This window comes from Neodiprion virginianus, chromosome 7 (assembly GCF_021901495.1).
Source record: "Neodiprion virginianus isolate iyNeoVirg1 chromosome 7, iyNeoVirg1.1, whole genome shotgun sequence".
NCBI lineage: Eukaryota > Metazoa > Arthropoda > Insecta > Hymenoptera > Diprionidae > Neodiprion > Neodiprion virginianus.
Genome location: NC_060883.1, coordinates 24950565 through 24963995, shown reverse-complemented (window position 1 = coordinate 24963995; position 13431 = coordinate 24950565). Strand labels below are relative to the sequence as shown.

Sequence of the window (13431 nt, the reverse complement as noted above, 5' to 3'; positions counted from 1 at the left end):
GAGCGTGGTTCACTGTCCCCGAGTTACGGCCACGCGATGATACGTGAAAAATAATTTTACGACTCTTGGCGATCCGGTTCGGCCGGTTATAACGCGTTGAAAGAATTGACCGTAAATGCGAAGTGACAAAGCGAGAATCGATATTGAAAATCCGCATACAGAAGTATACAATTTATGGGTACAGATCTATTGATACATGTCATGCATCGTGCATACCAGGATATGACGCATACTCGAAAGATCCGAAAAAAATGCATTTACAAACCCGTTTTAAATCACTTCCGAGGTCGTCGTGAATCAATCGTAATCGTTTCCTGAGATATACTCAAAAAAAGATCGACCCCTTCCAAAGATGAAACAGGTAGTATTGTTGCTCGTTTGATCTTCAGTAAATGATTTATTTTACACAAATATATTTTCTTCGTTTTTTTTTTATCTTTAACTGGAGTTAGCAATATCTTACACGAATATTTACATAATCTGTGTACAAACGTTTAATATTAAGTGCAGTAATATCAAACCTATCTTGTATTACATGGATTATCGCGTACGATTCTATCTTGAATGCAGATCGAGTTAACGCCACTTTCTTCAACGTCCAGGGACAGCAGAGAGCAGAGTTTACTGCAGATTTCGTCAATCTATTGAAAAACTCAGTATGCGTATCTAGGAATCTGGTAGATACCTACACTGAAGGCTTGTTTCCATTCGGGATCGCTTATAGCTTCAGTGAAATGGTTATATCGGCTCCACGGGTATGTAACACATTCTTCTCAGCACAAGAATCGGTAAATTTGGCAAAAACAATACTACAAGTAAAACCAAAGGTGATAGTAATAACAAGACGCTAGCGTAAGCTAGTAGCCACCAAATTGGAGATATACCTATCACTGGCTCGAGCATTTTGATTGTCGTAGATATGTACTGTTTCGCTGCTTATTTTGATCCTTATTTATCCTACCACTCTTAATTCCTACCACTAATCTTCACCGTTGACGTTTAAAGGACTCCCTCCCCTCCCCCCTCCCCTGTTGCTCGGTGTCATTAAATGCGATATGATGCTCTGACGTCTCCGTTCAACTGGGCGACGACGTCTAAATTTTCACAGCCGTTTCTATGTATTTTACCGTTTATACAAGTTCCTCCGGTTCATTGTCCACTGAAATATTCTCCTATCCAATTTTAATCAATTCTGAAACAATTTACAACAAATTTTAATCATTTTGAATCTGCAGTAACAACATAATAATTACTTTAAATCGTTGTCGTAATTTTCAAGTGAGCTACCGCATTTTTCTCGTCTACCTACACGAGAATATGAAACTTGACTAAAATGTGAGTGGAAATAATGGGAGGTGCAGCTGGTTCGTCATACCTTACAAATTTCCTAAAATTATGAAGCATCGGAAGAACAACTCACTTGAAATACCACAGACACACACAGGTACCTACAATATTCGGAGTTGTTTTCACTTTTTTACGGCATATGCAATGTACGAGAACGAATAGAAGAGTATAAAAGACGTAATGGAAGTCGCTTCGGTGTTTCAAATAATTTCTGGCAAGAATCACAAGCTAAATGAAAGATATTCCAGCTTCCGCGTTATGCAAATTTCACAACTTGTGTTGAAATTAATAACGTGACGTCAATTTTACCGGGGTAAGACACACACTCGACAATGCAAAGTAGATGTTATTGCACCTGTTACGCTTGACATGAACTGGCTCGAATTGTTTGGGCCTCTCGCAAGTATAGAGTAATGCTGTTATTTTCGACGGGATACCTGTACGACGGAGAGATGAGTAAGCTGACAATCAGGTAGAGCACTGTATTTGATCAACTTTACAACAATCCCAAGTTAAATAATAGACCTATTACGGGTCGATTGCGCAAACGTTGGAAAAATTTCACTTTCTTTGCCGCAATCTCGTTAACTTGGCCGCATGCATTGTCGAGAGACAGTCAAGAGAGTTATGTACGTATATACGAACAAAGCGAATCGGAATTTACGGTTATCGAATAATGACACGAGGCGAGGGACGATTTCAAACTCAATTTCAAACTGCAGCATCAACGCCGAGTCAAACTGACACACTTTGAAATTACATCACGTTGAGAGTACAAGGCCACCAACTTCACTGACTTACTTTCAATAGCGATGAATTACAATCGTGCAGGTTATCCGACACTGCTAAACTTTTTCACGACCGAAGTGACGGCTGTGGTATGAATTTGTGAGATGAGCACAAAGTTGCGAGAGACTTTTGTGTTCAAAAAATGATTACGGATGACCTCCAAACCTGAATCAGTATTAGGTCTAGCGTTTCGTCAACATTTAAACTGATGTAATCGGCCCGAGATACATCCGCGCCATCAACTCGGCAAAAATAACAATACAGTGAAAAACACGCGAGGAAGATAGGAAGCCGCACGACCTTGGGGAATAAAAACCTGTTTGGCACAAGCGATCTACGCAGCGGCGAGTGAAACAAAAGCGAAGATTTGGAAAATTTCCCCGGCTGAATTACCCAGATTGCAGTAAAGCGTTCTAAAACAAACATTAGTTGCATTCAAGGATTACTGAAGAAAAGCTGCGATTATTCAAAACTTCGACACTCGAGAGCGGGTCAAAGCACGCACCTAACCCCAAGAAGCAAATCTGTTTCTATGACTTGATCGAAAATTTTCGTCTAACTACACGTAGAATCATAGTTGACACTAAAATGTTTTTTTTTATAATTATTCGCAATATTTTTAACCACGCATGCGGATATGACATTTGACAATGGGGTGAAGACGTTAGGTCGAAGGTGGAGATGAGTGAAGACTGAGAGGAAGAATAGAATTAGAAATAGGAGAAACGGATAAACCACGTGTACCTACCATAAATCGAATAAGTCAGCCGACTTTCAATCACCCGGGACTAGAACTGCGACCTGCGTCGTAGAACTGCGCAGGTGCCAGTTGCAGGAGCACCGGGCTTCAACTTCGTTCTGAGACTCGATTCACAAACTGCGCTTTCCCTTTCATTTAAACACGACTACCTAACGTTATCCACGAGTCACCACCTTAAATTTGTTCGTCATTGTGCGCAACACGTACAAAGCGCAAGACTGTGCGCGTGTGGTACATATATGTGCATTGAAATGCGTGAGAGCATTGGCAAATCTGCAAACTGGACGGCATTGACAAGAGATTTCTGCCTCGTGTTTAACCTTCTCCAACTTCTCTCCGGACGGTTTGCTTGTTCATTTATTTATTACTACAGAGTTTTAAAGAGTAGTAACAGAGGTTGAAAAATTTGTAGTATTGCAAACTGAGAGCTTTAGAGGTTTGACTTGCCAATTTGTAAATACGCGCATTGTTCCGATCGCGTTTGTTGATCAAGTTTCATTTGATTCGACTACTGGGTAGAAAATGATAACTTGCGAACATATTGCAAGCTCTTTTCGCAATTTCGTTTTACATTTTATTCTTCCTCCCCTTGCGCACGCGCTTGAGCGGAATACACGTATGCCTGTGCATATACGATATACGGGGAACTACGACAATGATGCGGCATAAGTGCAACGTACTTTAACAAAGACGACCTTCGCAATCCGCATGCAGAATTTTTCTCCCGCGTTGTTTTGCTTTCCTCTGCCTACCGACTTCTATCTCCTACCTACTATCTCCTCGACGTCTATTCTTTTCGTTGTGCTTTCATATACCGTGTGGTTCTAAGTGTCCAAGCTTATGGAAATAAATATCAAACCGGTCATTGCCTGTCACTGATGAAATTCTACGTTCGTAAAAGTTCTACGTAGTTTCTAACAATGCCATAGAAATTGCATGACGGATAAAGATTTATTAAAATAATATACCTAGATTTTTTTCGTCAGTTATATTATAACATTTAACAAATTCTTAGCTTCAAGTATAAAAGTTGAGAATAATCTTTGTACATTTGGACATACTATATAAACGCATTCAATCACAACTTTGTAGCGAAAAGTATGTATAAGAATGATTTACAATATTATATGATAAAGTAATCTTCCATTTTGTTAAGATACGCATTTGCAAAAGGAGCTCGAGTTTTCACAACTATTTCTCGAATTACCAGTCATCGTTTCTCACGAGAAAACATGCGATAATCATATCAATGTGTAAATATTATTTGATACGATATGTAATAATATTATAGGAATTACTATAAGAGACAGCGCTTGTCAAAATAGTACTCACACGGAAACTTGGTAGCTTTTTGAAATATACAATACTTAGATAACTTTGTTTAATGACCGAATCCTATGGAAGATATTTTGATTTCCTTTTTTGAAACAACGCCGTTAGTATCTGCGTAATTTACACCTTCTCGGTAAGCTCTGGTACCACTTTGAACAAATCTGCTACCAAGCCGTAATCAGCGACTTGGAAAATAGGAGCTTCCGGATCTTTATTTATCGCTACGATTGTTTTTGAATCTTTCATTCCCGCAAGATGCTGAATCGCTCCGGAGATACCCACGGCGACATAGAGGTCCTGTAAGTAAAACCGTTTTCATAGATTTGACGCCTCCCAAGTCTTATCGATTTCATACTAAATCAAACATTATCTATCGCTCAGCAATCTGGGATGGAGTATAATTTTTTCAAATTGGAATATTATCTCAACAGAACATCTGTGTAAGCTCACCGGCGCTACAATTTTCCCAGTCTGTCCAACTTGCAAGTCATTCGGTACAAATCCAGCATCAACTGCGGCACGAGAAGCACCAACGGCTGCGTTCATTTTATCGGCAAGCGTGTACAGAAGCTGGAAGTTTTCTCCGGATTTTAACCCACGCCCACCAGAGATGACAATTTTGGCAGAAGCGAGCGCTGGTCTGTCGGACTTTGTCAGTTCTTGCTTTACAAACTCGACCGAATTAGACTTATAATCACCCGCTGGTGCTGGCTCTAGCTTGGCGCTCCCTCCTTCTAGAGGCGCTGCCTCGAAAGAAGTCCCTCGAATAGAAACAACTTTGACGCTGTCCTTAGCTTTCACAGTTTGTATAGCATTGCCCGCATATATTGTTCTCACAAATGTGTCTGGCGATTTAACGCCGATTATATCACTCACCGGGGAAACATCTAGTTTGGCGGCTACCTAAAATTTATACAGTCAAACTTCAGTTATCGAACACCCTGACTGGATATTGTTCGTATCTGCAATTATTCATTATTTGTCTACCCACTCTTGGCAGCAAAGCCTTTCCAAATGCCGTAGCACCTGCGAGAATGTGGCTGAAGTTGAACTGTTTTTGGGTAGCTAATATCAGCGGTGTTATGGCTTCAGGGACGAATCCCTTGAAGGCGTCGTTCTCGGCAACCAAAACCTTAGCTACGCCGTTAGCTTTGGATACAGCCTCCGCTACTGGCCCGCACTTTGTGCCAGCAACCAAGACAGTGATATCCCCACCGATTTGCCTGGCTGCGGTTAATGCATTTTGGGTTATCGTCGACAGAGCCTCGTTATTATGCTCAGCAATTACCAAAGTCGATTGATATCTTTGCAAAAAACTGTTCAGCTGAAAGATGATAATTCACATAAAAGTTGGCCAACTCCTAGATTCTCAAACAACCAAACATTATTTCAACATATCAGGTAATTGAGTAAAGAGATACGGTTCGCTTATTACATCAATCTCGTGATGAGCAATCAAATTAACATAATAGAAAATTGTTATATAAGTATTGTAGTAAAGATAGGGGAAGCTAAAAATTTAATACAACCTACTTGAAATTGTGCACTGATCAATTATCAATTTTCATTGAAGTTTGGCTCACCTGAGTTTTGTGTCTGATCGTACGGGAACAGTTGACAAACATTTTGAAATTATTCCAACGGTTGACGAAAATAAGGTTTGCCAAATATGCCTCAGTTTGCAATACTTCTCACTCGACTGTTGTGCGTTGCAAGAAGTGGAGCACGGTGGCAAAGTTGATACGCAAGTCCAAAGTTTGGTTTATGTATGTACATAGACCGATATATGGTACATACGTACGGGATGACGATATTCTTACGGCTTACCGACGGGCTTCGGCCAGAGGTCTCTAGCTCTACTTTTTCCATCATGGCGGCAAAGAGTCGGTGAATAAAACTAGCTGTGAATCGCCAGCTGTATCTACTTAGTTACCCAATTCTAGCATATATTAATGTAATATTCGAACGCTGTTGTAATTACTGTGAAATCAGATTTAGCAAGATCAATCAACTGCAGGATATTGCGACGTCGGGAATGCCAGCGAAATAATAAAAAGTAAATCGTATACGTGTATAAGCATATGTACCTACTGTACATACGCAGATCATTTTTTCAATCAGCCATAGGCCACCTTGAACTTTCCTTACAAATCTTCAGCATCTTTAACGTGTTGTCACGTGCGATAATAAGTAATAATATCGATCTAAAATAAATAGGACATGACGCAAGTGCCGGTTGTGTATTTGACCAGGAAAGAAACAATATCTGCTTGCCATCGCCTTCATAGGTATTCGATAATATAAAAATGAATGATGACGCAATAATTAAGCACGCATGCGACTAATTAATAACGTGGAAATTTTTTAAGCCCACACTTGACCGACGAGCAGAACGCAGCAATTTACGGAAAGTGTAACAATTTTTGGGGGCACGGACACAATTACACCGGTAAAAAACATACGCATCTGCTTGAAGTACTATAATTATTACTATAGTTGTTCAATGCGTAATTAAAAAATTTCGATCCACAACTCATGTTTTTTTTCTTTTTTCAGTGGAGGTCACAGTGCGAGGTCCTGTGGATGAAAAAACTGGAATGGTAATGAATATTTCCGATTTGAAAATTTATATGAAAAATGTGTTGATGGATAAATTAGATCATAAAAATTTGGATAAAGATGTGCCGTATTTCAAGCACGTTGTTTCAACAACAGAGAATGTAGCTATTTTTGTCTTCGATGAATTGAAGAAAGAAATGCCCAAACCTGATTTATTGTATGAGGTAAAAATATATGAAACTGATAAAAATATTGTAATTTATAGAGGCGAATAATTATTGGAGCCAATCGATAAGAGTTCGTTTTATAAAGGGGCGCATATGCCTATGTGCATATGAAATAATATATTTTCGAGAACATTACAGTAATCACAGATCAACAATTTAAGTACGTTATTACTTAATCAATGATATTAAGAAATTTTTCCTATTATCTTGCGCAAAGTTCGATTTTGCATTTGCGTTCGCAAAGTACCACCTTTCCCACACGTTGACAAAAGCGTGCGGGAATGCAACTGAGCGAACGGGGATGTAGCTGAGCGTGCGGGAATGTATAAGAGTATACGAGCGATTCCAAGGTATATACGCGCGCGCCATCTCTGCGGCACTCTCTTAGCATTAACACGTGCGAGCGATACTTTGACGTTCGTTAAAATATACCGTTTCGTTTTGTAAATTGTCACGTTACGATAAATATTAATAATAATTGAAAATAATAAATAAATCAGATTTTTATTAATTTAATAAATTTATAATAGTTCTATAATTTGTTTTTTGTTTTGGGCGGGGGGTTCGCCCCCCCCCCCTCCCCCCCGTCCCAGCACCTCAACGCCGCCGTTCTATACGTTTCAATTATTCAAAATAATTGTACTGGTCGGACTCTGCGCAACTTAATAGGAAAAATAGTATACGTATTATTACATTCCGAATTTAGCATTACATCTATTTCGTATTCCAATTACTTGTTCGCACTTACGATTAGTGTTATACGTCATATAAGTATGCTACATGTAACAATTATACTGTATTATCATATAGCTTTACATATGTTGTATATTTTTGGTATATACTTCTATCACATGCTCGAATGCTCATAAAATGCTGTTTTCGAGTCTATTTACCTATAAATGCGTGTAAAATACAATTGCGCACATAAAATCTTTGTAATCCTCAACAATCAGTCGCAGGTATAAAAAATTTCCGACAGCAATTTCGCTGATTATTACATTTCTAAAAGCTCATTTCAAATTGATAAAGTAACTGCACCTTGCATTACACTCATCTAGAAAAACATGAGTTTATAAATTCATATTAAGTTTATCTTATCATCATCATCATCATTATTATTATTATTATTATTATTATTATTATTATTATTATTATTATTATTATTATTATTATTATTATTATTAGAAAGTAGTATTATTAAAATTGTTGTTATTATTATTATTATTATTATTATTATTATTATTTTAAGTAATCTCAGTCTCTATCTGTTGATGAATCGAAATTTGCTTCATATTAATAACGATCGGTATAAAAATTCACGTTTCAAAATATTGGTTAATTTTCAAGCCAGCACATATTTTATGGTAACTACTATATGCTACTAAATTTTGTCATCATATCATGTAAACGAATTTACATTTAACTTTACCAAATAACTGCTATTCGTGAATAAACATCAGGATTCACTCAATTGATGAATAATTGAAAAGATATTTGATATTCGACAAACTACAATGATGAAACTCGTGAGGATATTTTAGTAACATAACCGTGTCAAACATGTAGCATCTTTGCATACATTAACCAAGTGAAACTTATGGACTGAATTAACATATTTCAAATGACGACGATTAAACAACTCTAGCTGTTACTGAATTTCTTATAAAATAAATTTTAACAAGACAATTGAATACTGATAGTATCGGTCTATTAGAGTAATAGAAAGCAAGTTTTAAATAATATATCGTCGATTGATTGCATTATATATTGGTATTACTGTCTACCTTGATGTAACTTCTTATAGTGACATAAGGTATTCCCAATTCAAAATCATTCCTGGGCCAATATTTTAATATCGGAGATTGATGAGGTTTCTCTTCCGTCACAGAAAAGTAAGCAAACAATACAGCGGCTGTGTAACTTGCAATAAAAATAAACAAATGCCAGAGCGCATGAAGATAAGGAAAATTCAAGTTCAGCCAAGTATCACAGAATAATCGATCGTTGAGCCAACAGGTTACTGCCAAAATCCAAATAGCACCACATCGAACACCGAGACGATAAACTCTAACAGATTTCGTCCTGAAAAAATATACCCTTAGCATACTAAGAAAGATGCATGATAATCCATATTTAGAATAATGCTGGAGATGAGTTTAACCAGGGGAATTTGCCAACGAGAGCCACTCACAATCAATGAACTTTAACACAATTAGGTTGAGTAATTTATACAAAGCCCTCTCGAATAATTAAGACAGCCCTGCTTTACCAAAACCTTACAGTATAAGCCAACGCGAATAAGACATAATAATGGAGAGGTTTTTTACATTCATCACGAACTAAAGAATGTAAATTTGTAAATCTGTCATAGATTTCGCCCACGATTTGCATCTTTGTCGAGTCCTAATTCAACTATCAGAGACGAAATAATGTGAAGCCTCCGGAACAGTTGATTCAATTTCTCGCAACCATGCTTCTGTCTCAACTCAATCTGACTCAGAGGGATGACATAAGACAACTACTGACATAAATCAACTATTGTTATTAAAATATGTTGACGAGCAAAGTTTCCCAATAGTTTCTTAATGATACGCTATTTGAAAATATATTAATGTGATTAGGTTGACGATATGAGAAAGGTGTAATATGATAATAGGATATAAATTGAGAATTCACCTCTTCAATTCAATGACCATAAACCCAAAAGCAGGAATGCAGAGAGTCATTAGTGCGAATGCATTTACAAACGGATGTACAACGGCCAAACCTGTGGCGATTACCGTCGACAATATTGCAAATATTGAGAATTTCTTTCTATTATTTTTGAATACGTTAGGAAAATATCTCCTTGGAAAAAACATGCAGAATCCAGCCATGTATACCCATAATATTGCAAGTTCGTCCAACAGTTGCCCTAAAAGAAATATACGAAGGTGAGAATTTAAGAGACCCTCAACCCCGACGCAGCGTCTCATATAATGCATTTCTTAAAATATTCTGTGTTAACTGTACCTATGAGAGATAATGTTGCGTGAAAATATGCACTACTGGCGCCGACGATCATCAAGAGAAACCAGATGATATGAATTCCAGGATTGACGAATCTCCCGTAATCTCTAAAGAGATGCATCAGAACCGGAGGCAGCAGTAGAAACACCACATTGCTAAACTGCAAAATCATTATTACTAATGAGTAATGAGTTAATCAAGTTCCATCATGCGGAACAAAGGAGTTGGAGTATCTGAGTCAACAAGGCCGATACTATAGGTTGTATCACAATTAGAGAAAAAAGGAGATATTTCATTGTCCATTGTATATTGCCGAGACTTCGTTGCTATTCCCGACTATGGTAAAATAATTTTATAATTAATGGTGCGTGGAATAGAGGGTTTGACGTCAACTACTATTCTTACTCTTAACGAATGAATTAACAATTACTATATCAAAAACTCTTGGAATACTCTCAACTATGCGAACAAAGGAGTGTGGCATTTTAGGATTCCCATGTCGGGCGTGTGTAAGCACATGGTGTACATTTACATACTGTATTCATAAATTCAGCAATACTCGGAGATATGCTGTAGTTCCCTTCACACCAGTCTACCGGTGAGCTTCCAGGCTCAAAGGGTCTCCACATAGTGTTTAGTCTTTCTTCGGAAATAATACGGACAAAAGTTTGACAGTAACAAAATCAATTCGTGCAGGACATCGGTGAGTGACGACGTAGAACTGATACGAGTAAATGTTGCACTGTATGTCGACTAAATCCAGTTGTAAATGACCGCCAAAGAAATGACAGGCAATTGACAGATCGGATTTTAAAGACTTTTACTATAATCAAAATCAGTTACAAAAGCGTTTTTGTGTCGGGGCACTTAAACTTGACTTTGACGTTCCACTGCTACTAACTGCGCACGTTCTTTTGTTTTGATTTTTAACTTCCTCTTCTTTATCGCGGCTTAACGACGCAACTCACTGACCAGAGGGAACTAGCGGAGCGTTACGTTTGTTGTGCTGTACCGACTGCGCTGTGGTTCTTGGCTCATTCGCAAAGCCGACGCACGCCTATCCGTGTCGCAAGCTTCGGCCATGGATCATCCATGGATGCATCCACGGTCTTATATACAGGTCGGGAAACTCCATTGGAGGGGGTATGTCGCTTATTGAAGCAATTTTTGTGTTCACTAGTCGCCACTAGGTTCGTTGCGATCTTATCAACAGCTGCGGCGGGGCCGGGGGGTCCAGGCAAGACCGTGGCATTCGCATATATGTATATGGGTATTCGCTCACTCACGCTCACTCATCGTATTTATTGAGATTATTGTTATCCTGGTAACTAGACCGCAGCGACAACTGGTGGTGCCGCTAGAATCGAAAGTTGCACTCGCTAAGCGACACGAATAATCGTGGCTTCCAGCATAGGAGTTTCCAGACCTGTATACACATAAGACCGTGGATGCATCCATGGAGACTAGTAGAGTAAAGCATAAAGGAGTCCGATCTTCGTACATTTGATCCGGCATCAAAAATCCGTACAACAAGGCTTGCGCTGGCTGACGCTGAACGGCGCTGATATCGCAAAGATCCGACGAGTGGTGGGGAGACTAGACCCAAGGATATTCCCTTTTAGGTGAGGGGCAATTTCATTTCGATCACGATCGATGTTTATATACATATACATATACATATATATATATATATATATATATATATATATATATATATATATATATATATATATATATATATATATATATATATATATATATATATATATATATATATATATATATATATATATATATATATATATGTAGATATATATTATTACCAAGTAAATTTGCTTTTGATGAAATCTAAAACTACTAAACGACAAATTTTTGAGGACGGTTTTTTCTTATGCTCCCCAATAGAGATCGGATTCCCTTGGTTTTTCCGTAAGCATCATTACCGTGCTTGCATGAGTAACACCCGTATTCATAGTCCTTCCTTGAGGAACAAGGATTCCTTGTTCATGAAACGTGAAATGAGAATAAGGGATCCTTGTTCCTCAAGGAAGGACTATGAATACGGGTATAAGTCTCATGGTTGCTTCGCAGGACCACTAAATGCAAATGTAAAACGCGCGCGTGCTCAAAAGAAATACGCACATATGATTGAATTCACGCACGCGCGTACGCGGCCAATAACGTATCCATGTACGCACCGACCACAGATGAAGATATAGGCCGTGTTCGAAAATTGACTGACAGTACTGTCGGCAATCTTTTATCTCTTCTGCACTGCCGAGTTCATGGACAGCTCTGTCTCTGTCCTAGGGAATTTTTAGTACTGGCAGTCAATTTACGAACACGGCCATAGTTTACCGAACATGGACGTATATGATTCCTACGGCCATGTTACGGAACTATCACGCGGTATTCACGATAGATGTACCTTCAAGCAGGCGTTGACCGAAGATTGCCAAAAACCGTCATGAAGGAAAAGTAGAATATGAAGAAAGACAGTTAGCTAAATGGGGCCGTTCGAAGCTGGTACAACCAGACGGAGAACGGTGCACGGGGGCCTCGGTACAGTAATTTTCTACCGTTACCGACAAACCAACAATAATTGCTGTCCCATAAGGTAATCGAAGCGTTACGATAATCAAATTATGCAAATGTATCGTTACTACTTTGCTGATTAAATGTGGCTCTTCTAGTCACTTCCAGCATTTGATTTTATTCAAAACGTTTGAATGGTACGTATACTGTAATACTGCAGGTAGATACGTATGTACGTAAAATAGGAGAATCACGTGATAGAACACTGGGTTATACGTTCGTTCATACGTTCACTATTTTGTTTTGCTCTTGAGTTTAAAACATCATATCGTCATTATTTTCACCTTTCAGAACTTTGGGTATTGTGAAGAATTGATATCTGCAATTTAAGATGAGAACGGGGGAAAGCATCGCGATCGGGTTAGCAGATGACACCTTCGCTTTATTAATGGCTAAATATAATGCGCGCGTATGAAGGATCTCGTGTAATCTGGTGTCAGTAAAATTGGAAGTTCTTTGTTCATTTCCACTGTTTAATTCGACATCGTGGACTTTTATTTAATCAACCTTGCATCTACATCGTAGTACCATCATAGAAAAAAAACTTATTTTTCACATATTATACGGTTAATTTACCAAGCTTCTTACTGGATAACGCGTCAAAGAAATTCAACGTTAGGTTGGAGGTACCTACTGTATGGATTAGAATTTTGAGATGATAAAAATGTGATGTCTGATGCGTAGAAAATATAATCGAAAGAAAGAAGTCTCGGTGCAGAAACAAAAACATGAAATTATAATATTTTGCCAACTCAATATCTTCAGCGACGAATGAGAATTTGAAAAATACAAAAACATACATCATCCACTTAT

The 13431-nt window shown here is 38.1% G+C and overlaps 3 protein-coding genes across 8 annotated transcripts; 1 reads left to right on the top strand and 2 right to left on the bottom strand.

Moving 5' to 3' along the window:
- Nucleotides 1-435: 435 nt before the first annotated feature.
- On the bottom strand, nucleotides 436-5951 carry LOC124309532 (electron transfer flavoprotein subunit alpha, mitochondrial). 2 transcript variants are annotated; one of them, XM_046773212.1, is made up of 5 exons: nucleotides 5812-5951; nucleotides 5220-5552; nucleotides 4679-5131; nucleotides 2885-4525; nucleotides 436-1192 (listed from the first exon to the last, which is right to left on the bottom strand). In XM_046773212.1, exons 1-4 carry the CDS (start codon nucleotides 5851-5853, stop codon nucleotides 4349-4351), a joined length of 1005 nt encoding a protein of 334 aa, XP_046629168.1. In that variant the 5' UTR covers nucleotides 5854-5951; the 3' UTR covers nucleotides 436-1192; nucleotides 2885-4348. The 2 variants fall into 2 exon arrangements, with proteins under 2 accessions (XP_046629168.1, XP_046629169.1); XM_046773213.1 differs by lacking the exon at nucleotides 2885-4525.
- LOC124309535 (6-pyruvoyl tetrahydrobiopterin synthase) lies at nucleotides 3158-9664 on the top strand. 5 transcript variants are annotated; one of them, XM_046773221.1, is made up of 4 exons: nucleotides 3158-3239; nucleotides 6446-6516; nucleotides 6598-6677; nucleotides 6785-7584. In XM_046773221.1, exons 2-4 carry the CDS (start codon nucleotides 6449-6451, stop codon nucleotides 7060-7062), a joined length of 426 nt encoding a protein of 141 aa, XP_046629177.1. In that variant the 5' UTR covers nucleotides 3158-3239; nucleotides 6446-6448; the 3' UTR covers nucleotides 7063-7584. The 5 variants fall into 5 exon arrangements, with proteins under 5 accessions (XP_046629177.1, XP_046629175.1, XP_046629176.1 ...); XM_046773219.1 differs by lacking the exon at nucleotides 3158-3239 and adding an exon at nucleotides 6143-6284; XM_046773220.1 differs by lacking the exon at nucleotides 3158-3239 and adding an exon at nucleotides 6157-6297.
- On the bottom strand, nucleotides 8533-11087 carry LOC124309533 (alkaline ceramidase). The gene is made up of 4 exons (XM_046773215.1): nucleotides 10560-11087; nucleotides 10027-10183; nucleotides 9691-9928; nucleotides 8533-9096 (listed from the first exon to the last, which is right to left on the bottom strand). Exons 1-4 carry the CDS (start codon nucleotides 10650-10652, stop codon nucleotides 8775-8777), a joined length of 810 nt encoding a protein of 269 aa, XP_046629171.1. The 5' UTR covers nucleotides 10653-11087; the 3' UTR covers nucleotides 8533-8774.
- Nucleotides 11088-13431: the final 2344 nt, after the last annotated feature.